The sequence below is a fragment of the Macaca thibetana genome, chromosome 10 (assembly GCF_024542745.1).
Source record: "Macaca thibetana thibetana isolate TM-01 chromosome 10, ASM2454274v1, whole genome shotgun sequence".
Taxonomy (NCBI): domain Eukaryota; kingdom Metazoa; phylum Chordata; class Mammalia; order Primates; family Cercopithecidae; genus Macaca; species Macaca thibetana.
The window spans coordinates 43,367,308-43,391,400 of record NC_065587.1 but is presented as its reverse complement, the minus strand read 5'-3'; the positions used below and the strand labels follow the sequence as shown (position 1 = coordinate 43,391,400).

The 24,093-nt window shown below is 47.2% G+C and overlaps 1 protein-coding gene across 1 annotated transcript; it reads left to right on the top strand.

Annotated features, from left to right (window-relative positions):
• The first annotated feature begins 758 nt into the window (after positions 1–758).
• LOC126929159 (protein FAM209B-like) lies at positions 759–4,306 on the top strand. Its single transcript, XM_050745303.1, has 2 exons — positions 759–1,351; positions 3,953–4,306. The coding sequence occupies exons 1-2, from the start codon at positions 863–865 to the stop codon at positions 4,217–4,219; spliced, it is 756 nt and encodes a 251-aa protein (XP_050601260.1). The 5' UTR covers positions 759–862; the 3' UTR covers positions 4,220–4,306.
• The last annotated feature ends 19,787 nt before the right edge of the window (positions 4,307–24,093 follow it).

The window sequence follows — 24,093 nt, the reverse complement described above, 5'->3', positions numbered from 1 at the left end:
AGGTGTGAGCCAACAGGCCCGGCTCCAAAGTGTACTCTTAACCCAAGGCAGGCACATACTGCTGCTGTCAATGATGGTGTGAGGTAATAGGGAGTGGTGGGGACCGTGGAGGCAATATGGCCACAGGATGGATGATTTCACTTGGCTCCAGCAGGAGACTGGTTCTATGACAGTGTGGGCCCAGTGCTTCCAGAACTCTCATATTTTCTTTTCTTTACGTTTTTTGTTTTCTTTCGTTCTTTTTTTTTTTTTTTTTTTTTTTTTGAGACAGAGTCTTGCTCTATTGCCAGGCTGGAGTGCAGTGGCGCGCTCTCGGCTCATTGCAACCTCTGCCTCCTGGATTCAAGCAATTCTCCTGTTTCAGCCTCCCAAGTAGCTGAGACTACAGGCGTGTGCCACCACATCCAGCTAATTTTTGTATTTTTAGTAAAGACAGGGTTTCACCACGTTGGACAGGATAGTATCGATCTCTTGACCTCGTAATCTGCCCGCCTCAGCCTCCCAAAGTGCTGGGATTACAGGCGTGAGCCACCGCGCCCGGCCACACTCTCATATTTTCAAAGGAAGCCAGAAACCTGAACTTTTAAAGTGAAGTGCCCCCCACCGCAACATTTAAGTACTGACAAATAATTTTTAGAAACAATGTAGGCCAAACAAAACACATAGGTGTTTTGAGTTTGTAGGTGGCCTGTGGTTTAATACCTTTCTCTCCCATTTAATTCAGCTCTACAGGGGACATGGCATCTCCCTCTGCTCATCACAATGTCTGCATCAAACAAATGAAAAACAAAAACATGATGGGCTCTCCCAGCAAAGCTCCAGGGTTGGAAAGAGCCCCCTGGCAGGGAATTGGCACCCCGTCATGCCCATCCTCTCTCTCTCACTGCCTGCTGGAAATGCCCCATCTCCCTTTGAGTCCTCCTCCTGGGTGACCCCTGTGAGCCCCATTAACCTCTGTCCTGAAATCATCACAATGGCCAGGGTGGCCTCAGCTCAGGGCCTCTGTGACATCACCAAGGGCCTGGCACCAGGTGCCCAGTCTCCCAGTTGCGAGGGCAAGCAAACCCATCATGAGCATCTCCCTTCCCCATCTCTGCTCACCATGTGGACGCTGAAATGGTTCCTGGTCCTGCTTCTGTGCCTCACCTGCAGCTATGCCTCTATGTTCTCTTCTCGGAGAGAGAAAACTAGCGAACCCCAGGGGAAGGTGCCGTGCGGAGGGCACTTTCGGATTCGGCAGAATCTACCGGAGTATGCCCAAGGCTGGCTTGGGAGCAAATGGCTCTGGTTTTTGTTTGTTGTTGTGCTGTTTGTGATACTGAAGTATCAAAGAGACAGTGAGAAGAATAAGGTAAGGATGGCTCCGTGTTTCTACACCATATTGATTCAATCTCAGGAGTCTCAGGGAAACGGATGTTCTAGTGAGTCTAGGTGGCACCGCTGGGTATAATGAACCGACCTCATGGTCCTGGGCAAAGTTGGCAATCCTGATGTATCCTTATGAAGACAATAGTCCCCAGATCCACAGATACTGGGACAAACAGTGGAAGATGACCTCTAGCTTATTGGCTCAGAGTTCCCCTTGTTAGATGGATTTTTTCAAATGTAGGATAGATTAAAGAACTCAGCTGGGCGTGGTGGTTCATGCCTGTAATCCCATCACTTCGGGAGGCCAGGGCAGGTGGATTGCCTGAGGTCGGGAGTTTGAGACCAGCCTGGCCAACATGGTGAAACCTCGTCTCTACTAAAAGTACAAAAATTAGCCAGGCGTGGTGGCGTGCGCCTGTAATCCCTGCTACTCGGGAGGCTAAGGCAGGAGAATGGCTTGAACCCTAGAGGCAGAGGTTGTGGTGAGCCGAGATCATACTACTGCACTTCAGCCTGGGCAACTAAGTGAGACACTGTCTCAAAAAAAAAAAAAAAAAAAAAAAGAACTTATGGTGTGTTTTAGAAGGTCAAAATTATTCACAGGGCCAGATTCACTGTTCCCCCTTGCTTTTTACATTTTTCCTAGTGTTTGACTTACTGCAAATTCCTGAGCTAAATGGAAATGGTATCATCCCAACAAAATATGAGACTTCTGTAAGGAGATAAAGGTGTAGGCCAGGCACAGTGGCTCATGCCTGTAATCCCAGAACTTTGGAAGGTCTGGGGCAGATGGATCACTTGAGGTCAGGAGTTTGAGACCAGCCTGGCCAACATGGTGAAACCTCGTCTTTACTGAAAATACAGAAATTAGTCCAGGTGCGGTGGCTCACACCTGTAATCCTAGCACTTTGGGAGGCTGAGGCGGGTGAATCACGAGGTCAGGAGTTCAAGACCAGCTGGGCAACATGGTGAAACTCTGTCTCTACTAAAAATACAAAAACTTAGCTGGGTGTAGTGGCGGGCGCCTGTAATCCCAGCTACTCGGGAGGCTGAGGCAGGAAAATCACTTGAACCCTGGAGGCAGAGGTGGCAGCGAGCCGAGATGGAGCCACTGCACTCCAGCCCAGGTGACAGAGTGAGACTCTGTCTCAAAAAAAAAAAAAAAAAAAAAGGCCGGGCACGGTGGCTCACACCTGTAATCCCAGCACTTTGGGAGGCCGAGGTGGATCACCTGAGGTCAGGAGTTTAAGACCAGCCTGACCAACATGGAGAAACCCCGTCTCTACTAAAAATACAAAATTAGTCGGGCGTGTTGGCGCATGCCTATAATCCCAGCTATTTGGGAGGCTGAGGCAGGAGAATTGCCTGAACCCGGGAGGCAGAGGTTGTGGTGAGCTGAAATCGCGCTATTGCACTCCAGCCTGGGCAACAAGAGCAAAACTCCGTCTCCAAAAAAAAAAAAAAAAATACAGAAATTAGCCAGGCGTGGTGGCACACACCTGTAATCCCAGCTACTCGGGAGACTGAGGCAGGAGAATCACTTGAATCTGGGAGGCAGAGGTTGCAGTGAGCTGAGATCGTGCCACTGCACTCCAGCGTGGGTGAGACTCTGTGTCAAAAAAGAAAAGAAATTAGCCGGTATGATGGTGGGCACCTGTAGTTCCAGCTACTTGGGAGGCTGAGGTATAAGAGTTGCTTGAACCTGGGCCAGGGGTAGTGGCTCATGCCTGTAATCCCAGTACTTTGGGAGGCCGAGGCGGGTGGATCACTTGAGGTCAGGAGTTCAAGACCAGCCTGGCCAACATGATGAAACCCCGTCTCTACAAAAATACAAAAATTAGCTGGGCATAATGGCAGGTGCCCGTAATCCCAGCTACTTGGGAGGCTGAGGCAGGAGAATCGCTGGAACCTGGGAGGCAGAGGTTGCAGTGAACTGAGATCATGCCACTGCACTCCAGCCTGGGTGACAGAGGAAGACTCCGTCTCACAAAAAAAAAAAAAAAAAAAAAAAAAAAAATTGCTTGAACCCAGGAAGTGGAGGTTGCGGTGAGCCAAGATCATGCCAGCCTGGGTGACAGAGTGAAACTGTGTCTCAAAAAAACAAACAAAAACAAGAGATAAAGGTGTAAAGTAGTAACAGCTGGGCCTCAAAGTGACCATAAACAACTCTTTCAAGTAGAAAGAGAAAGGGAAAGAAAGCATGTTCTTCCCTAGAAAGACCCAGCATTTCATGATCCTGTGCCCAAACTGGTTAGAGGAGGGATTGGCAAACTTTTTCTGTAAAGGGCCAGAGAGTGCATATTTACAGCTTTATGGGCAGTATGGTCTTCCTTGCAACTACTCAAGTCTGCTGTTGTAACATGAAGCAGCCTTAAACAATATACAGATGAGTGAGCATGAACGTATGCCAATAAAACTTTATTTACAAAAGCAGGCAGAGGGCCAAATTTGGCCATAGTCTGCCAATGCCTGCACTCGAGCAATGCTAGAACCATCTTTTCTTAAATGAGCCCAACTCTCTTGGAACTGTGTCAAAACCAGCAAAGTACATGATATTATTGACCTTGAATATCTTTCTCGACAGGAGCAGAGTCCTCCTGGCCTTCGATGCTTCCCATTTCGTACTCCACTAAAGAAAAATCAAAATGCTTCTTTTTTCAAAGACTGTACATTCAATACCTTACACGAACTCGAGGTGGAGCTTGTGAGATTTGTGTCCAAAGTGCGGAGTCTTAAAGGTGCCATGGCAACAGGCAATGTCAGTAACCTCAAGCTTCAAAGGTCAGAGATGCCTGCAGATCCATACCGTGTCACGATCTATGACATATGGGGAGAAGAAAGCTCTAGCTGAATGGATTTGTGCGTCAAAGTAGGAGAGAAAAAAGTTGAGTGTTGACAAACTGTATGCAAATCAATAAAAGTATTCTGAAGAAAAGAACTTCCACGTTTGAGATCTTGCTTCTTTTTTCACTAGAAGAAAAAGTGAATGTGAGACCAGCAGCCATAGCAGTGATGGTTTTGTTTTTGCCCCTCTCATGTCCTCTAGAGCTGTGGGTGGTGAGAAGAGCACCGAAAGCTACATAATAGTATGTGATGAGCTCGTGCTTCCGTGCAATGGCCGCGGGTGGATGACGGAGCTAGGGAAATCTGGGATAAGATGCTGATGTCGTTTCCATACAAACTCTTATTCTCTATAGTATCTATTTGTGCAAGATACGGAACTGCTTTTTATCTTTGATATATTACAAAAGATGGCTTTAATGATAGTTTTTAAATGGTAAAATGATTCAATTAGGAGGGGTGTATTCTAGAGTCATCTGATTCTCACAAGAGTCCTTTCACTCATTCCATTTCAAAGGTTCCATGTATTGACTTTTCCTTCTTCCAAACTAGCAGTTACATTTGTCAATAGTTGGATTAAGGAAAAGGGAGAGGCCGGGTACGGTGGCTAACACCTGTAATCTTAGCACTTTGGGAAGCCAAGGCCGGAGGATTGCTTGAGTCCAGGAGTTTGAAACCACCCTGGGCAACATAGTGAGATTCCTTCTCTATTATTTTTAAATTAGAAAAAGAAGGGAAAAACAAGTCATGCTTTCTATATCATTGGGGTTTTGGATACAGATGTGCTAACCAGGGGCTCCCCAATCAGTTGATATGTACTTTATCATACTTATTTAAAATGTGGATATTTTGCATGTTAGTGTGGCTGACTCTGCACATACTTAGGGTTGTAAGGCCCCTACTGACCCCTGAGCCCATCTTTCCTCATTTAAAAGGCCAACCTATGGCCAGGCATGGTGGCTCACGCCTGTAATCCCAGCACTTTGGGAGGCTGAGGCGGGCAGATTACAAGGTCAAGAGATCGAGACCATCCTGGCCAATGTGGTGAAACCCCGTCTTTACTTAAAATACAAAAATTAGTTGGGTGTGGTGGCGAGTGCCTGTAGTCTCAGCTACTTGGGAGGCTGAGGCAGGAGAATGGCTTGAACCCCGGAGGCGGAGGTTGCAGTAAGCTGAGATTACGCCACTGCACTCCAGCCTGGCAACAGAGTAAGACTCCATCTCAAAAAATAATAAATAAATAAATAAATAAATAAATAAATAAATAAATGGCCAACCTGATGGTTTCGTAGACACACCTGTGCATGTCTGGAGAGAACAGTTAGCTGTGGGACACCATGGAAATTCCTTTGTTTCACTTCAGTCCAAACTTCTGGTGCCTGACAGAGAAGTCCTGAATCTCTGCCACCTTCCTTGCCAACCACAAAGTCCACTCCCATTATTTGCACAAGGCTTTCAGGATCCTCCCTACACGGGTGATTTTCTCCATGTGTAGGAGGTGGACCTCTTGTAAAAGGTCCTTGAACATTTTGCTTTTTGTCTTAACTCTCAGCTTTCGATATAGCAGAAATAGAAGGAGCCAAGATTACTTCTTTTGCCTTCCAGATTATTTATGAGTGTTTTCAAGCAAACTGGAGTATGTGAGTTATTGTCACAGCCCACTCTGAAGAAATCCAAATAAGAAAAAAAAATTGGTTGTAACCAGTAATCTCAAGATGGGGCAGGTTTTAGATTGTCTTCATTTAACCAGTAGATACTTAGATCTGCGGTCAGCAAGCTACAGCTCACAGGCCAAATTCGGCCACCTGCCTATATTTGCACGGCCTTGTGAACTAATAATGATTTTTATATTTTTTCACGGTTAAAAATATCAGGCAGAGCGTGGAGGTGTGCACCTGTAGTACCAGCTACTCTGGAGGATGAGGCGGGAGGATTGCTTGAGCCCAGGAGTCTGAGTTCAGCCTGAGCAACATAGTGAGACCCTGTAGCTATAAATATGTATATATGGCAACAAATATATATATATATATATATATGATGACATGAAAATTACATAAAATCCAAATTTTAGCACCTATGAAGTTTTATTGGAACACAACCACACTCATTCATTTACATATTATCTATGGCTGCTTTCGTGCCACAAAATTTCCACATTGTCTATGGCTCTAGCTTTTGTGATTACAATGGCAGGCTTGAATTACTGCAACAGAAACCAACATGGCCCACAAATATTTACTAACTGGCCCTTTACAGAACAAGTTAGCCAACCCCTAGTTTACGCTAATCTCATATGTTAACAAGCAGAAGCTGGGTGCGGCGGCTCACATTTGGAATCCCAGCACTTTGGGAGGCTGAGGTGGGTGGATCACTTGAGGTCAGGAGTTCGAGACCAGCCCAGCCAACATGGTGAAACCCCGTCTCTACTAAAATTACACAATTAGTTAGGCAGGCTTGGTGGCAGGTACCTGTAATCCCAGCTACTTGGGAGGTTGAGGCAAGAGAATCGCTTGAACCCGGGAGGTGGAGGTTGCAGTGAGCCGAGATTGCACCATTGCACTCCAGCCTGGGCAAGAGAGCGAGACTCCATCTCAAAACGAAACAAAACAAAAACCAGGAAATGTATTCATTAGTAGATATATTCATCTTCACAAACATATTTGTCTGGAGGACAAAAATGTAATTTTATAAATTTTTTTTTTGTATTTTTATTTTTTGAGACAGGGTCTCCCTCTGCCACTCAGTTTGGAGTGCAGTGGCATGATAATGGCTCACTGCAGCCTCATCCTCCCAGGCTCAAGCGATCCTCCCACCTCAGCCTTTCCTTTTTTCTTTTGAGACAAAGTCTCGCTCTTGTTGCCCGGGCTGGAGTGCAGTGGTGTGATCTCGGCTCACTGCAACCTCTGCCTCCTGAGTTCAAGCGATTCTCCTGCCTCAGCCTCCTAAGTAGCTGGGATTACAAGCACCCGCCACCACGCCTGGCTAATTTTTGTACTTTCAGTAGAGTTGGGGTTTCGCCATGTTGCCCAGCCTGGTCTCTAACTCCTGACCTCAGGTGATCCACCCGCCTCAGCCTCCTAAAGTGCTGGGATTACAGGGGTGAGCCATCGCGCCCAGCCCCACCTCATCCTTTCTAGTTGCTGGGACCACAGGCATGTACCACCACACCAGGCTAATATTTTTAAGATATTTTTTATAGAGTCTGTTGCCCAGGCTGGTCTTGAACTCCCAAGCTCAAGTGATCCTCCTGCTCAGTCTCCCAAAGTGCTGGGATTACAGGTGTGAGCTCCCACACCCAGCCTATAAACTGTATTTTTGTGTATAGCTCCATCCAGGGCACTACCAGCTAAAGATGGGGATCCTCCAAAAGGGGAAATTGCCAAAACTCCTTAGAGCAAGTGCACCAAGGACGTAAATTAGAACAAAATCTGCTGTACATTTGGATTTCACAATTCCTCAAAAATGGTATCCCCCATATCTTTGACCTAGCTTACGACACACTTTGCAGACCATAGTTTTGTCTAGAAAATAGTATTTTCTCGATCCAGTCAATTTCATGCAATATTTTCATGTTAAAATGCATTAGATGTCATTTTTGGAGCCTTAACTTAAAGTTACTCAACTCTGCTGTTACAGCATAAACTCAAATTTTATTACCACAGCCTGTGGTTTAAAAAGAGAAATTGAGGCCTGGCAGGGTGCCTCAAGCCTGTAATCCCAGCACTTTGGGAGACCCAGGCAGGAGTATCCCTTGAGTCTAGGAGTTCAAGACACGCCTGGGCAACATGATGATACCGTAACTCTACAAAAAATATACAGAATAGTCTGGATAATGGAGCCTTGGGAGAAAAAGTTTAGAAAAAAAAAAAAAAAGAAAAAACAAAACAAAAAACAAGCAAACAAAAAAAAAGTGATTGAGCATGGGGGTGCGTGCCTGTGGTCTCAGCTACTAGGGAAGCTGAGGTAGGAGGATCACTTGAGCCCAGGAAGTCGAGGCTGCAGTGAGCTGTGATATCACCACTGCAGTCCAGGCTGGGTGACAGAGTGAGACCCTGTCTCAAATAAATAAATAAATAAGACCAGGTGCGGTGGCTCATGCCTGTAATCCCAACACTTTGGGAGGCAGAGGTGGGTGGATCACCTGAGGTCAGGAGTTCAAGATCAGCCTGGCCAACATGATGAAACCCTGTCTCTACTAAAAATCCAAAAATTAGCTGAGCATGGTGGTGTGCATCTGTAGTCCCAGCTTCTCAGGAGGCTGAGCCAGGAGAATCACTTGACCAGAGAGGTGGAGGTTGCAGCTAGTCGAGATAATGTCACTGTCCTCCAACCTGAGCAACAGCGTGAGACTCCATCTCAAAAATAAATAAATAAATAAATAAATAAAATAAAATAAATGAAAAATAAAAAGAGAAGTTGATATGTAAATGATAACCGCTGATCACTGCAGCTGCCTAAATCCTAAAGTGTTTATCAGAGCAGGCTGACAGCTCAGACTGTCTGCAGAATGCATTCCCTTGCAGCTGTAGGTGGTGCACGCCTCCCAGCACTTTGGGAGGCCTAGGTGGGAAGATCACTCGAGCCCAGGAGTTTGAGACCAGCCTGGGCAACATAGTGAGACCCTGTCTCTACAAAAAATACAAAAATTAGCTGGGCGTGGTGGTGTGCACCTGTAGTCCTAGCTACTCAGGAGGCTGTGCAGGAGGATTGCTTGAGCCTGGGAGGTCGAGGCTGCAGTGAGCTGAGATTGCACCACTGCACTCCAGCCTTGGCAACAAAGTGAGACCCTGCCTCAAAATTTTTTTTTAAAAAACGATCTTTATGTTAGGGCTACGTAAAAACGAAGAAGGAAGAAAAGATGCAGAAGTGTCCTGTCACCACAGGGATTTCTGTGCACCAAGCTGCCTTCCCCCAGCATCCCTAACCCCTGGCAGCCACTAATCTCCATCTCTAGAATTTCGTTTTGAGAGTGTTCTATAAGTGGAATCATACAGTCTGCGATCTTTTGAGAGGGGCTCTTTTCATTTAGCCTAACTTCCTTGAGGTCCAGCCTGGTTGTTACCCACACTATGAGTTCAAGCCTTTCTGTCACTGAGTACCACGTGCCCCACCTTGTTGAACCACCCCCTTATGGAGGGACATGTGGGTTGTTTCCAAAAGCTTTGGTATTATAAACAGCTGCTATAGAGAATCACGCACAGGCTCTCGTGTGGACACGAGTCTTCATGACTCTGAGATAAATGCCCAGAAGTACAATTTCTGGATAATGGAGTAAGTGCGTTTCAGCCCACAGCAATTTTTTTTGAAAGTTTGAATTAGAGGCTGATAGAGTCTGGCTCTGTGTCCCCACCCAAATCTCATCTTGAATTGTAATCCAAATTGTAATCCCCATGTGTTGGGGGACAGACCTTGTGGGAGGTGATTGAATCATGGGGCTGCTTCCCATCTCTCCTATCACATCCTCCGACTTTCTTTTTTTCTTTTTCTTTTTGCAGCACCTATTACTATGGGACATTATGCTTTCTGTTAACCTGTTTCTTGTTTCTGCCTTCTCCCCATAGACAGGGACTGTGATATTGTAATTTATAATCAGAAATAAATACTTGGTCTTCATCCCTCCCCATGTCCTGGCATCCAACTCCTAAACACCTTAGAATTTCCAAAGTGATGTCTGGTGGCTAAGGGCACTTGGACAGCCTCAGGATGGAATAACCTGTGACTTTTTAATCACAGGTTTAAAAATCTGTGATTGGAGGGTTGGACCTTTCAGTCCCACCCTTCAACCTCTGGGGAGGAGAGAGATGCTCAAGGTTGAGTTGATCTCCGTTGACCAGTGATGTAATCAATAATGCCTATGTAATAAAGCCTCCATAAAAACCCAAGGGACAGAGTGTGAGGAACCTCTGGATAGCTGAGCATCTGGAGGTTCCTGGAGGGTGGCACGCCTGGGGAGGACATGGAGGCTCTGCACCTCTTCCCCCTCGCCTTGCCCTGTGTACCTCTTCTGGCTGGCAGATCATCTGTATCCCTTGCAGTATCCTTTACAATAAAAAACCATGACGGCCGGGTGCGGTGGCCCATGCCTGTAATCCCAGCACTTCGGGAGGCTGAGGCGGGCAGATCACGAGGTCAAGAGATTGAGAACATCCTGGCCAACATGGTGAAACCCCATCTCTACTAAAAATACAAAAAATCTCAGCACTTTGGGAGGCCAAGGCGGGCGGATCATGAGGTCAGGAGATCAAGACCATCCTAGCCAACACGGTGAAACTCTGTCTCTACTAAAAATACAAAAAATCAGCCGGGCTTGGTGGCAGGTGCCTGTAGTCCCAGTTACTCAGGAGACTGAGGCAGGAGAATCACTTGAACCCGGGAGGCAGAGGTTGCAGTGAGCCGAGGTTGCACCACTGCACTCCAGCCTGGGTGACAGAGCAAGACTCCGTCTCAAAAAAAAAAAAGAGCCAGGTGTGGTGGCAGGCACCTGTAGTCCCAGCTACTCAAGAGGCTGAGGCAAGAGAATTGGTTGAACCCAAGAGGTGAAGGTTGCAGTGAGCTGAGATTGCACCACTGCATTCCAGCCTGGGCAACAGAGCAAGACGCCATCTCAAACAAACAAACAAACAAACAAAAAAACATGAGAAAAGTGTCTCCCTGAGTTCTGTGAGCCACAGTAGCAAATGAATCAAGCCAGAGGAGCGGGTCATGAAAACTCTCAATCTCTACCCGGTTGGTTAGAGATTCAGGTCAGCCTGGGACTTGTGGGTGTCACCTGAAGTGGGAGGCAGTCTTGGGGACTGAGTCTTCATCCTGTGGGATCTGATGCTGTCTCCAGGTAAGTAGTGTCACAATTGAATTGGAAGACCCCCAGCTGGTGTCCACTGGGGAATTGCTTGATGTGTAGGAAACACCCCCACTGACACACACATATACATTATAGTAACCAGAGGTAGAATGTGGTAAGTGTGAGAGCATGAGCAATGGTTTTGTTTCTCTTGTCTTTTTTTTTTTTTTTTTAGACGGAATCTCACTCTGTCACCCAGGCTGGAGTGCAGTGGCGCCATCTCGGCTCACTGCAATCTCCGCCTCCTGGGTTCAAGCGATTCTCCTGTCTCAGCCTTCTGAGTAGCTGGGATTACAAGTGTGCACCACCACGCCCAGCTAATTTTTGTATTTGTAGTAGAGACAAGGTTTTGCGGTTTGTGTTGACCAGGCTGGTCTTGAACTCCTGACCTCAAGTGATCCGCCCACTTCGGCCTCCTAAAGTGCTGGGATTACAGGCATGGGCCACCGTACCCAGACTCTCTTGTCTGTTACAGGGAGGGTGTCTATTGTGTTTATTGCCATATTCTCAGCATCTGGGACAGGGCTTGGCATATAACAGGTACTCAATATAAAGTTTTATTTTTTGTTGTTGTTTTTTGTTTGTTTGTTTGCTTTTGAGTCAGAGTCTCTCTCTGTCTCCTAGGCTGGAGGCACAACCTCTGCCTCCCAGCTTCAAGGATTCTCCTGTCTCAGCCTCACAAGTAGCTGGGATTACAGGCACATGCCATCATGCCCAGCTAGTTTTTGTATTTTTAGTAGAAACAGGGTTTCACCATATTGGTCAGGCTGGTCTCGAACTCCTAACCTCAGGTGATCCATCTGCCTTGGCCTCTCAAAGGGCTGGGATTGCAGGCGTGAGCCACGAAGCCCGGCCGAGTTTTAAAAACTGTCAGACTTATGGAAAGGTTGCAATAGTGCAGAGTTCCTGTGCCCCTCTCACCCAGCTGTCTCTGAACTTAACAGGCTACACAACCGCAGTACAGTCGTGAAAACCAAGAAATGTGATATTCGCACAGCACTGTTAACAATTTTATTTGAATTTCCTTCATGAATAGAATTCACTCCATGAATATGTTCTTTCTGTTCCAGAACCAGCACCCAGAATGTATTGACTTATCCCTCCTTAGACTCCTCCAGCCTGGAGCAGTCCTCAGTCTTCCCTCGTCTTGTATGACCTTGATCGTGATCAGTTTTTTGGTACAGCGGACCCTTGAACAACACAGAAGTTGGCCGGGCGCGGTGGCTCACGCCTGCAATCCCAGCACTTTGGGAGGCCGAGGCGGGCGGATCACAAGGTCAGGAGATCGAGACCACGGTGAAACCCCGTCTCTACTAAAAATACAAAAAATTAGCCGGGCGCGGTTGGGGGCGCCTGTAGTCCCAGCTACTCGGGAGGCTGAGGCAGGAGAATGGCGTGAACCCAGGAGGCGGAGCTTGCAGTGAGCCGAGATCGCGCCACTGCACTCCAGCCTGGGCGACAGAGCGAGACTCCGTCTCAAAAAAAAAAAAAAAAAAAACAACAACACACAGAAGTTAAGGGCACCCCTAGCCCCCATGCCGTCAAAAATCCATGTTTAACTTTTGTTTTTGTTTTGGAGACAGTCTTGCTCTGTCACTCAGGCTAGAGTTCAGTGGCGCAATCTCATCTCACTGCAAACTCTGCCTCCCAGGTTCAAGCAATTTTCTTACCTCAGTCTCCCAAGTAGCTGGGATTACAGGCATGCACCACCGCGCCCAGATAATTTTTGTATTTTTTGGTAGAGATGGGGTTTCACCATGTTGCACAGGTTGGCCTCAAACTCCTGAGCTCCGGAATTCTACCCTCCTTGGCTTCCCAAAGTGCTAGGATTACAGGTGTGAGCCACCACGTCGGGCCACCATGTTTTAACATTTGGTTTCTGTTGTTTCTGAGACAGGGTCTTGCTCTTGCTCTGTTACCCAAACTGGAGTGCTGTGGTGTGATCTCGGCTCACGGCAGCCTCAACCTCCTGGGCTCAAATGATCCTCCCACCTCAGTTTCCTGAGTAGCTGGGACTACAGGCATGCACCACCACGCCCAGGTACTTTTTCAAAATTTTTTGTAGAAACAGGGTCTCATTATGTTGCCTAAGCTAGTTTTGAACACCTAGGCTCAAGTGATCTTCCCACCTCAGCATCCCAAAGTGTTGGGGTTATAAGCGTGAGCCACTATGCTTGGCCCATGTTTAACATTGGACTCCCCAAAAACATGACTACTAATAGCCTACTACTGACTGCCTTACTGATAACATAAACAGTTGATTAATACATATTTTGTATATTATATGGATTATATACAGTATTCTTACAATAAAGTAAGCTAGAGAAAACAATTATTCATAAATCAAAGAAGATAAAATACATTTACTATTCACAAAGTGGAAGTGGATCATCATAAAGGTCTTCGTCCTTGTCATCTTCACATTGAGTTGGCTGAGGAGGGAGAGGAAGAGGAGGGGTTGGTCTTGCTGTCTCAGGTGTGGTGGAGAAAGAAGAAAATCTGAGCAGAGGTGGGCCCGCCGTTCAAACATGTGTGGTTCAACAGCCAATTGTACAATGAAGAACAGCGATCGGCTATTCGGTAGAATGTCCCTCGACGTGGGTTTGAAGGGTGTTTTTTCATGATGGGAATGTGGTCGTGCATGTGTGGAAGTGATACTGGAGAAGCGCTATGGTGGCCTTCTCAGTGCCTCGGACCAGGGGTTCGTGTTGTGTTCGTGCCCCTCACTGTGGACATTAGCTGTGCTCATTGGACGATCCTGGTGTTCACCGGGCTATGATGGATGTCTGCTCCGGAAGGGTATTTTTCCCCTTGTTGTTAATAAATGCATTAGGGGAACTACTTTGAGGTTGCACCAATCCTGCCTCCTTAGCCTTCCACCCACTAAGCTGAGCATGCATCGGTGGGCCTTGGCTGCGACAATTATTTCCGCAGGGTTTGGTGCTTGCCTAATGGTGATTTCAATTTTCCTCTCCTTCTACATTTTTTATTGATTGGAATTCTGCTGTAAGGAAGAGCTGGTCCTTTGCTGTTGATTGATGGATGGATTTCAGTATGGACTTATGGGTGTTTATTTTATTCTATTAAAATCTGATATTTTTGTTATTTTCTGACTTCAACCTTACCACCTTTGGCATTAGGAGCTCCTTTGGGTTGGCACTTGTGTTCTGTGAGCAAGCCCCTTCCTCTTCTGAGCAATTCCTTACTTTCTGGCAACCCAAGATGCTCCATGCTCATCTGGTTCATTGCCTGCCTTCATCCTGGAATCAGCCACTTCCCCAAGGGGCCAGGTTCCTTCTCTTGGAGAATGGTGTTTAGAAGCCAGGACCTGGTTACTAGGAGTGCTTGTTGATGTTGGGCTGCTATTGCTCTTGGGCCATCTTGTAGGAAATATAAATGGGTGCATGAAGCCTCTCCCCGAACACAGCTGTGGTTCTGCATCTGTCTGGGTATATGAATGTGAAATACCGTGATCCTATGCTGACCTCTCCAATTCTAGAAAGACACTTCAGGTTCATTCCAGCCATCCTCCTTCCCCTTCCTTACAACTTCTTTCTCCAACAGCAGGAAACCTGGCTTTAATGATCTATATTTACTTATATGTTTGATATAGTTTGGATCTGTGTCCCCGCTGAAATCTCATGTTGAAGTGTAATCCCCCGTGTTGGAGGTAGGGCATGGTGGGAGGTGATTGGATCATGAGGGTGGATTTCTCATGAATGGTTTAGCACCATCCCCTTGGTGCTGTTCTTGTTGGTTAGTTCTTGTGAGATCTGGTTGTTTAAAAGTGTGTGGCACCTCCCCTCACCCCCTTTCTCCTCCTCTGGCCATGTGATGTAGCTGCCCCTCCTTTTCCTTCCACTGTGATTGTAAGTTTCCTGAGGCCTTCCTAGAAGCCCAGCAGATGCCAGCACCATGCTTCCTGTACAGCCTGCAGAACTGTGAGCCAATTAAACCTCTTTTCTTTACAAATTACCCAGTCTCAGGTATTTCTTTATAGCAATCCTAATACAGTGTTCAATTCTAGTACACACATAAAGAACTGCAGACCCATAGTCCATTAAGAACACATATATTAACTAGATTGCATATTTGGGGACAGCTCATTTCATCTTGAGCCTCACAGTATCCAGTCACGATGTTGTCTTCCAAAGTTACTCAGTGTGGCTGGGTATGGTGGCTCACGCCTGTAATCCTAGCACGTTGGGAGGCCGAGGGGGGCGGATCACTTGAGGTCAGCGTTTGAGACCAGCCTGACCAACACGGTGAAACCCCATCTCTACTAAAAATACAAAAATTAGCTGGACGTGGTGGCACGCACCTGTCATCCCAGATACTCAGGAGGCTGAGACAGGAGAATCACTTGAACCTGAAAAGTGGAGGTTGCAGTGGGCCGAGATCGTGCCACTACACTCCAGCCTGGATGACACAGCGAGATTCAGTTTCAAAACAAAAAAAAAACAAAGTTAGTTAGTGAGTTTTTCCTTCTCTGGCCCCTTCAGGTGGTTGTGTTACTTATTTGTTATTGTTTGTAGTTTTGTGTGTTTTTTAGAGACAGTGTCTTGCTCTGTTGCCCATGCTGGGGTGAAGCAGTATGATTATAGTTCACTGCAGCCTTGACCTCCTGGGCTCAAGCTATCCTCTCACCTCAGCCTCCTGAGTAGCTGGAACTACAGGCGTGCAACACCACGCCTGGCTTTTTTTTTTTTTTTTTTGTAGAGATGGGGTCTCACTTCATTTGTTATTTGTTAGGTTCATTTGTTAGTGTTTGTATTTCATTTTGGGTTCCTTTTGGATATGTGAAGTTATATGAAGTATCGTGATTAGCCTAAGAGTCAGGGAGAGCTATATTCAGAGAAGTGTCTCTTTCCTCATTCCTGCTCCCCGTACCATTTCCTCCTTCCCACCTCTCTCCCATACAGCCAGTGTAAGTAACCAGTCTCTTTGGTTTCTGCTTTCTTCTTCCTGTACTTTTTGTGTTTCACAAACAAGCAGATACAAATATATTTTCTTCTGTTTCCTTCTTTCTTGCATGAAGAGTAGATACTATGGGCCTGCTGCTGTGGCTCACGCCTGTAATCCCAGCACTTTGGGAGGCGGAGGTGGGTGGATCACCTGAGGTCAGGAGTTCAAGACCAGACTGGCCAACACGGTGAAACTCTGTTTCTGCTAAAAATACAAAAATTCGCTGAGCATGGTGGCACACGCCTGTAATCCCAGCTACTTGAGATACTGAGGCACAAGGATTGCTTGAACCTGGGAGGCAGAGGTTCCAGTGAGCCAAGATCTTACCATTGCACTCCAGCCTGGGCAACAGAGTGAGACTCCATCTTAAGAAAAAAAAAAAAAAGAGTAGACACTATGGCTATTCTTTTGGACTTTGCTTCTTTTCACTTAGCAATATATCCAGAGGTTACTCCATGTCAGCTCGCAGAGGTCTTTCTCTTCTTTTCTTCCAGCTTTACAGAACTTCGTTGTGTGAACGTGCCACACTTTACACAGCTGTGCTCTCAGATATGAACACGCAGGGAGCGTCTAAACATTTGAAATTACAAACAATGGTGCAGCGCCTAACCTTGTGCCTATGTATTTTGGTATTGCTGAAGCTGTAATTTCAGGGTAGATACCTAGAAGAGTGATTGTAGGTTAGAAAGGTAAGTGCACATGCAGTTTTGTTAGGTATTGCCAAATTTCCCTCTAAAAGGATTGTGCCAATTTGCATTCTCACAAGAGATGCTAGTACAAGTGTTGAGACTGACGTGTGGCTAGATGGCTGGAGAGTTGGCAGACAGCTCACCTCGCAGCATCAATGTTAGAACCGGTGCTTACACGGCTTGCAGTTACTAGAGAGAGCCACTAGATGGCAGATACAGCCCATCACAGAGAACAGTGAGCACACCTTTTTCCAGATTTTGCTTGACGGACCTGTGATAACAGTTGTGTAAGTTGAAGTAATAGAATGTTTCTAAATGACTAATAACACAACAACTAGCTGTTTTGGAGTTTGTTTTTTGTTTTCTTGAGACAGAGTCTCCCTGTCTTGAGCAGGCTGGAGTGCAGTGGCGTGATCTTGGCTCGCTGCAGTCTCTACCTACCTCTGAGTCCGAGTGATTCTCCTGCCTCAGTCTCCCGAGTTGCTGGATTACAGGCACATTCCACCACGCCCAGCTAATTTTATTAATTTTTTGTAGAGACAGGGTTTCACTATGTTGCCCAGGCTGGTCTCAAACTCCTGGCCTCAAGTGATCCTCCTGTCTCGGCCTCCCAAAGTGCTGGGATTACAGGCATGAGCCACCGCTCTGGCCACAACTAGCATTTGTAATACTAGTAGTAATAGTAACATTATTTTCATTAGCAAGTAACATTTTTCATTTGATTATTTATTCATACAATAAGTGGATATTTGTTCTATGTGCTGTTATAGACACTGGGATGGAGAGATTTAAAAACACACACAACCATCAGCCTGCATAGAGCTTTCATTCTCCTGGGAGAGAGAGACAGGAAATACAAAAGCCAAATACGTAGTCTATCGGGGGGCGGAGGTGCTATGGAGAAAGAGCACAGAAGGGGAATAGGGCGTGTGTGCATGCATGTGTGTGCGTGTGTGCGCGTGTGTGTGTGGAGAAGGGGAATAGGGCGTGTGTGCATGCATGTGTGTGCGTGTGTGCGCGAGTGTGTGTGGAGAAGGGGAATAGGGTGTGTGTGCATGCATGTGTGTGCGTGTTTGCGCGTGTGTGTGTGGAGAAGGGGAATAGGGCGTGTGTGCATGTGTGTGCGTGTGTGCGCGTGTGTGTGTGGAGAAGGGGAATAGGGCATGTGTGCATGCATGTGTGTGTGTGTGCGTGTGTGTGCGTGTGTGTGCGTGTGTGTGTGGAGAAGGGGAATAGGGCGTGTGTGCATGTATGTGTGTGCGTGTGTGCGCGTGTGTGTGTGGAGAAGGGGAATAGGGCGTGTGTGCATGCATGTGTGTGCGTGTGTGCGCGAGTGTGTGTGGAGAAGGGGAATAGGGCGTGTGTGCATGCATGTGTGTGTGCGTGTGTGCGCGTGTGTGTGTGGAGAAGGGGAATAGGGCGTGTGTGCATGCATGTGTGTGCGTGTGTGTGCGCGTGTGTGTGTGGAGAAGGGGAATAGGGCGTGTGTGCATGCATGTGTGTGTGCGTGTGTGCGCGTGTGTGTGTGTGTGGAGAAGGGGAATAGGGCGTGTGTGCATGCATGTGTGTGCGTGTGTGTGCGTGCGAGTGTGTGTGTGGAGAAGGGGAATAGGGCGTGTGTGCATGCATGTGTGTGCGTGTGTGCGCGAGTGTGTGTGAAGGGGAATAGGGCGTGTGTGCATGCATGTGTGTGCGTGTGTGCGCGAGTGTGTGTGGAGAAGGGGAATAGGGCGTGTGTGCATGCATGTGTGTGCGTGTGTGCGCGTGTGTGTGTGGAGAGAGGGGAATAGGGCGTGTGTGCATGCATGTGTGTGCGTGTGTGCGCGAGTGTGTGTGTGGAGAAGGGGAATAGGGCGTGTGTGCATGCATGTGTGCGTGTGTGTGCGCGAGTGTGTGTGGAGAAGGGGAATAGGGCGTGTGTGCATGCATGTGTGTGTGTGTGTGCGCGAGTGTGTGTGGAGAAGGGGAATAGGGCGTGTGTGCATGCATGTGTGTGCGTGTGTGCGCGTGTGTGTGTGTGGAGAAGGGGAATAGGGCGTGGTGGTGCATGCATGCATGTGTGTGCGTGTGTGCGCGAGTGTGTGTGGAGAAGGGGAATAGGGCGTGTGTGCATGCATGTGTGTGCGTGTGTGCGCGAGTGTGTGTGGAGAAGGGGAATAGGGCGTGTGTGCATGCATGTGTGTGCGTGTGTGCGCGAGTGTGTGTGGAGAAGGGGAATAGGGCGTGTGTGCATGCATGTGTGCGTGCGTGTGTGCGCGAGTGTGTGTGGAGAAGGGGAATAGGGAGTGTGTGCATGCATGTGTGTGCGTGTGTGCGCGTGTGTGTGTGGAGAAGGGGACTAGGGCGTGTGTGCATGCATGTGTGTACGTGTGTGAGCGTGTGTGTGTGTGGAGAAGGGGAATAGGGCGTGTGTGCATGCATGTGTGTGCGTGTGTGCGCGAGTGTGTGTAGAGAAGGGGAATAGGGTGTGTGTGCACGCATGTGTGCGCATATGCGTGCAAGTGTGCGTGTGTGTGTATAGAAGGGGAATAGGGGGTGTGTGCGTGCATGTGTGCGCATATGCATGCAAGCGTGCATGTGTGTGTGTGTGTGTGTATAGAAGGGGAATAGGGGGTGTGTGCGTGCATGTATGCGCATATGCATGCAAGCGTGCATGTGTGTGTGTGTGTGTGTAGAAGGGGAATAGGGGGTGTGTGCGTGCATGTGTGCGCATATGCATGCAAGCGTGCATGTGTGTGTGTGTGTGTGTAGAAGGGGAATGGGGGTGTGTGCGTGCATGTATGCGCATATGCATGCAAGCGTGCATGCGTGTGTGTGTATAGAAGGGGAATAGGGCGTGTATGTGTATGTGCGCATGTGTGCGCATATGTGTGTAAGCGTGCGTATATGTGCGTGTGTGTGCGTGTGTGTATGTGGTGAGCAGGGCAGTTAGTTTACAACCTTAAACAATGTGATCAGGGAAGGACTCACTGAGAAGCAGCTGACTGAGAGAGGAAACTGTAAGGACAAACTGGGAGGGAAGGGTGTATGGCAGAGCCTGCAGCCAGAGCAGCCTGGCATGATGGAGGCACCAGTGCAGGGAGAGAAGGCACGAGCAGCAATGGAGCAGGGTGTGGACCATAGAGGCCCTGTAGGCTACTGAAAGGACTTTGGATTTGTCCTCGTGTGAAAGGAGAGCCGTGGGAGAGTAAATCAAATCCCTCAGAAGCCCAGAAGGTGGCTGTCTTCAGCTCACTCCCCTCACCACAGATCACCCCCCATTCACCAGGTACTTACTGATGGCTACCATGGGCCAGACCTGATTCCAGGATTTGATCGTGAGAGGAGCTTGTGTCAGAGGGTGTGAAGCAGTGCTACTCCATCTTAAACAGGAGCAGGTAAAATGAGGCTGACACCTACTGGGCTGCATTCCCAGATGGTGAAGGCATTCTAGGTCACAGGATGAGATAGGAGGTCAGCACAAAATGCATGTCATAAAGACTTGCTGATAAAACAGGTTGCAGTAAAGGAGCCGGCCAAAACCCACCAAAGCCAAAATAGCAAAAAGAGTGACCTCTGGTAGTTCTCACAGCTACACTCCCACCAGTGCCATGACAGTTTACAAACGCCATGGCAACATCAGGAAGTTACCCGATATGGTCTAAAAGGGGGAGGCATGAATAAGCCCCCCCTTGGTTAGCATATCATCAAGAAATAACCATAAAAATGTGCAACCAGCAGCCCTCGGGACTGCTCTGTCTATGGAGTAGCCTTTCTTTTATTCCTTTACTTTCTTAACAAACTTGCTTTCACTTTGCACTGCTGACTCACCCTGAATTCTTTCTTGCACGAGATCCAAGTACCCTCTCTTGGGGTCTGGATCAGGACCCCTTTCCTGTAACCCTTGGACTCTAGACCCAGCGGGCTCAGACAATCTGGGGGTGGTGGGCAACAAGCCTTCCTTCCCAGAAAGGGCATGCGTGCAGTCAGGAAGGGCTGTGCACTGCTCTGAAACGGACCGGAAGGTCTGTGGAGGCCATTGGCAGAAAACTAGCCTGTGCAGGGTGCCCTTCAGGGGGTCCTCAGCCTTCGATCGTGTTTGAGCTACTTAGTGGTTCTGTAGGCTGGGCGTGGTGGCTCACACCTGTAATCCCAGCGCTTTGGGAGGCGGAGGTGGGCAGATAACCTGAGGCCAGAAGTTCAAGACCAGCCTGGCCAACATGGTGAAACCCCATCTCTACTAAAAATACAAAAATTAGCCAGGTGTGGTGGCAGGCGCCTGCAGTCCTAACCACTCGGGAGGCTGAGGCAGGAGAATCACTTGCATCAGGGAGCTGGAGGCTGCAGTGAGCTTAGATCACGCCACTGCCCTCTGGCCTGGGCCACAGAGTGAGACTTTATCTCAAAAAAAAAGAAAAGAAAAAAAGAGAACAGAAACTGTGTGACTTGGACAGTGGGGATAGCTTTGGGTTCCCCACCCTGCCCATCCAGTCTGGTCTCAGCCCACCTACCTTGCCAGACATCCATTCATTCCCTAAATATTAACTGACTCCCATGAGCCAAGCAGGCTCTCAGCACTGAGCATGCATAGGTAATAGAATCCTATGAGTTGTCAGCCTCTTAGAGGCTGTTAGACAGTGGGGAGCAGACAACAGCAATGACACATGACTATACAATAGCATATCAGCAGAGATCGGCCTAGAAAGAAGGATGCACCAGGACGAGGGGGCTCCTGAGCTTCACGGTCAGGGAAGACCTTTAAGAGGGCACTTTGGAACAAAGCATGCACAGCACGTGCAAAGGTCCAGAGCTCCGCTCCTTCCCACCAAGGGTACACGCTGCCCTTAATGACACATTTGTTACCATTGCAACGGGGTTTCTATCTGACTCACAGCATTAAAGGAGATGCTTCAGGAGGGCAGAATCCACCACCATTGGGTCTCCACTGCCAAGCCTAGGCAATACCTGCCTCACAGTAAATGCTTAATAAATGAGTTACTATAATACAAAAATATGAAAATGAATTACTATAATAACTCATTTATTATATAACTGATATTATATATTAGTTTTATATATTATATAACTAATATAACAAATATAACTAATAATTTGGCGATGTGACCTCAAAACATTAACCAAATTTTTCTTTTTTTTTTTGGTGACACGGTCTCAATCTCTTATCCAGACTGGAGTACAATGATGCGGTCTTGGCTCACTGCAGCCTCGATTTCCTAGGCTCAAGCGATCCTCCAACTTCAGTCCCCTGAGTAGCTGGGGCTACAGGTGCATACTACCACACCCGGTTAATTTTTAAATTTTTTAGAGAGACAGGGGTCTCACTTTGTTGCATAGGCTGGTCTCAAACTCCTGAACTCAAGCAATCCTCCTGCCTTGGCGTCCCAAACTGCTAGGATTACAGGCATGAGCCACTGCACCTAGCCACTCAATACATTTTTTAAACTAAGATATGAATTTGCATATGCCAAGCTTACTAAATTAGCCCTTATCTTCCATTAGTTCTCTCATTTCCTGGTTATTTTCCTACAATGTATGATTGCTTGAAACCCAAACCTTATTTCCTTTGTTATATAAGATCAGGCGCAGTGGCTCACACCTGTAATCCCAGCACTTTGGGAGCCCGAGGTGGGTGGATCATCTGAGGTCAGGAGTTTGAGACCAGCCTGGCCAACATGGTGAAACGCTGTCTCTACTAAAAATACAAAAATTAGCTGGGCATGTTGGCGGCACCTGTAGTCCCAGCTACTCAGGAGGCTGAGGTAGGAGAATGGCTTGAGCACGGGAGGCAGAGGTTGCAGTGAGCCGAGCTCACACCACTGCACTGTAGCCTGGGCAACAGAGCAAGACTCTGTGTCAAGAAAAAAAAAAGTTATATAAGCCTGAATCTAACCATTTCTTTGAGTTTTACTTTTTTCTTTTTTTTTTTTTTTTTTTTTTTTTTTTGTATTTTTTAGTAGAGGCAGGGTTTCACTGTGTTAGCCAGGATGATCTCGATCTCCTGACCTCGTGATCCACCCATCTCGGCCTCCCAAAGTGCTGGGATTACAGGCTTGAGCCACCGCGCCCGGCCGAGTTTTACTTCTTTTCTACAAACTCTCGTGCATGTAAATATTAACAAAAATTATATGTTTTTTCTCCTGTTAATCTGTCTTTTGTTACTTTAATTTGCAGATCCCAGGTGCTGAACTAAAGAGGGTAGAAGAAAAGTTTTTTCTGCTTAACATATTCAACTCTCTACCCTCAATATATTTGGCTGTTATTATTCTGGTTTACATGTATCCTAACTTAACCAGTTCCCTGCTGGTGGATGTCTAGGTTTCCCTGTTTTGTTATTACGAACACATATGGTACACGTCTTTCTAGATCGGGCAGGGTTTGCTGATCTCCACTTCACGCAGCGCAACCACCATCTGCCAGTGTTGGGGTTTATTCTACAGTCAGCAAACACTGTTGGCACAGCCAGTCAGAGAAACTGAAAACAGAAAGCAGAAACGGCTTACACTGGACTAATTTTAGAATTTCTAAGTACTTTTAAGTGATGACTCATCCCACTTAAATTCAAAGCTGTTTGCTGTGCCATCTGGCTCACCAGAACAGGAAAGCCTTCTCCCGCAACCTGGAAAAAGGCCAGAGAGGAAGACAAACAGAGGAGTCAACCCCGTGGGAATGCCCACTGAGTGTTAGCTCCCCGTGGACAGGAATGTCGCTGCATGAAAAGGCTGCAGTACGTCTGGGCCTGTTTTTTTTTTTTTTTTTTTTTTCCATAAAATGTTCCTTTTTTTTTTTCTTATTACAAAGCAATGCAACAAAAAGCACAAGAAATCAAAAAGGAAAAAATAGATACATTGGACTTCATCAAAATGAAAAATGTTTATGCTTCAAAGGAAATGGAAAGAAAGTGAAAAAACAACTAAGGGAATGGAAGAAAATATTCTCAAATCATCATCTAACGAAGGTTGTCTTAGTCTGTTTGGGTTGCTGTAACAAAATATCATTTTAGGTGACCAGGTGGCTTAAACAACATATTCAGTTGGCCCTCCGTATTCACGGGTTTCAGGCCTTCGACTTCAACCAACCTCAAAGAAAAAATATTTTTAAAAGCCAATACAGCCGAGTGCAGTGGCTCATGCCTGTAATCCTAGCACTTTGGGAGGTCAAGGTGGGAGGATCACTTGAGGTCAGGAATTCAACACCAGCCTGGCCAACACATAGTGAAACCCTGTCTCCACTAAAAATACAAAAATTAGCTGGGCGTGGTGGCGGGTGCCTGTAATCCCAGCTATTTGGGAGGCTGAGGCAGGAGAATCGCTGGAACCCTGGAGGCGGAGGTTGCAGTGAGCCGAGATCACGCCATTGCACTCCAGCCTAGGTGACAGAGCACTCTGTCTC

What these genes read in the sequence shown, in the direction of transcription:
- LOC126929159 (XM_050745303.1), top strand. Translation starts at nt 863, where the DNA reads ATGCCCATCCTCTCTCTCTCACTGCCTGCTGGAAATGCCCCATCTCCC. An exon ending in GAGACAGTGAGAAGAATAAG is followed by an intron (nt 1,352 to 3,952) that starts GTAAGGATGGCT and finishes CTTTCTCGACAG; the next exon opens with GAGCAGAGTCCTCCTGGCCT.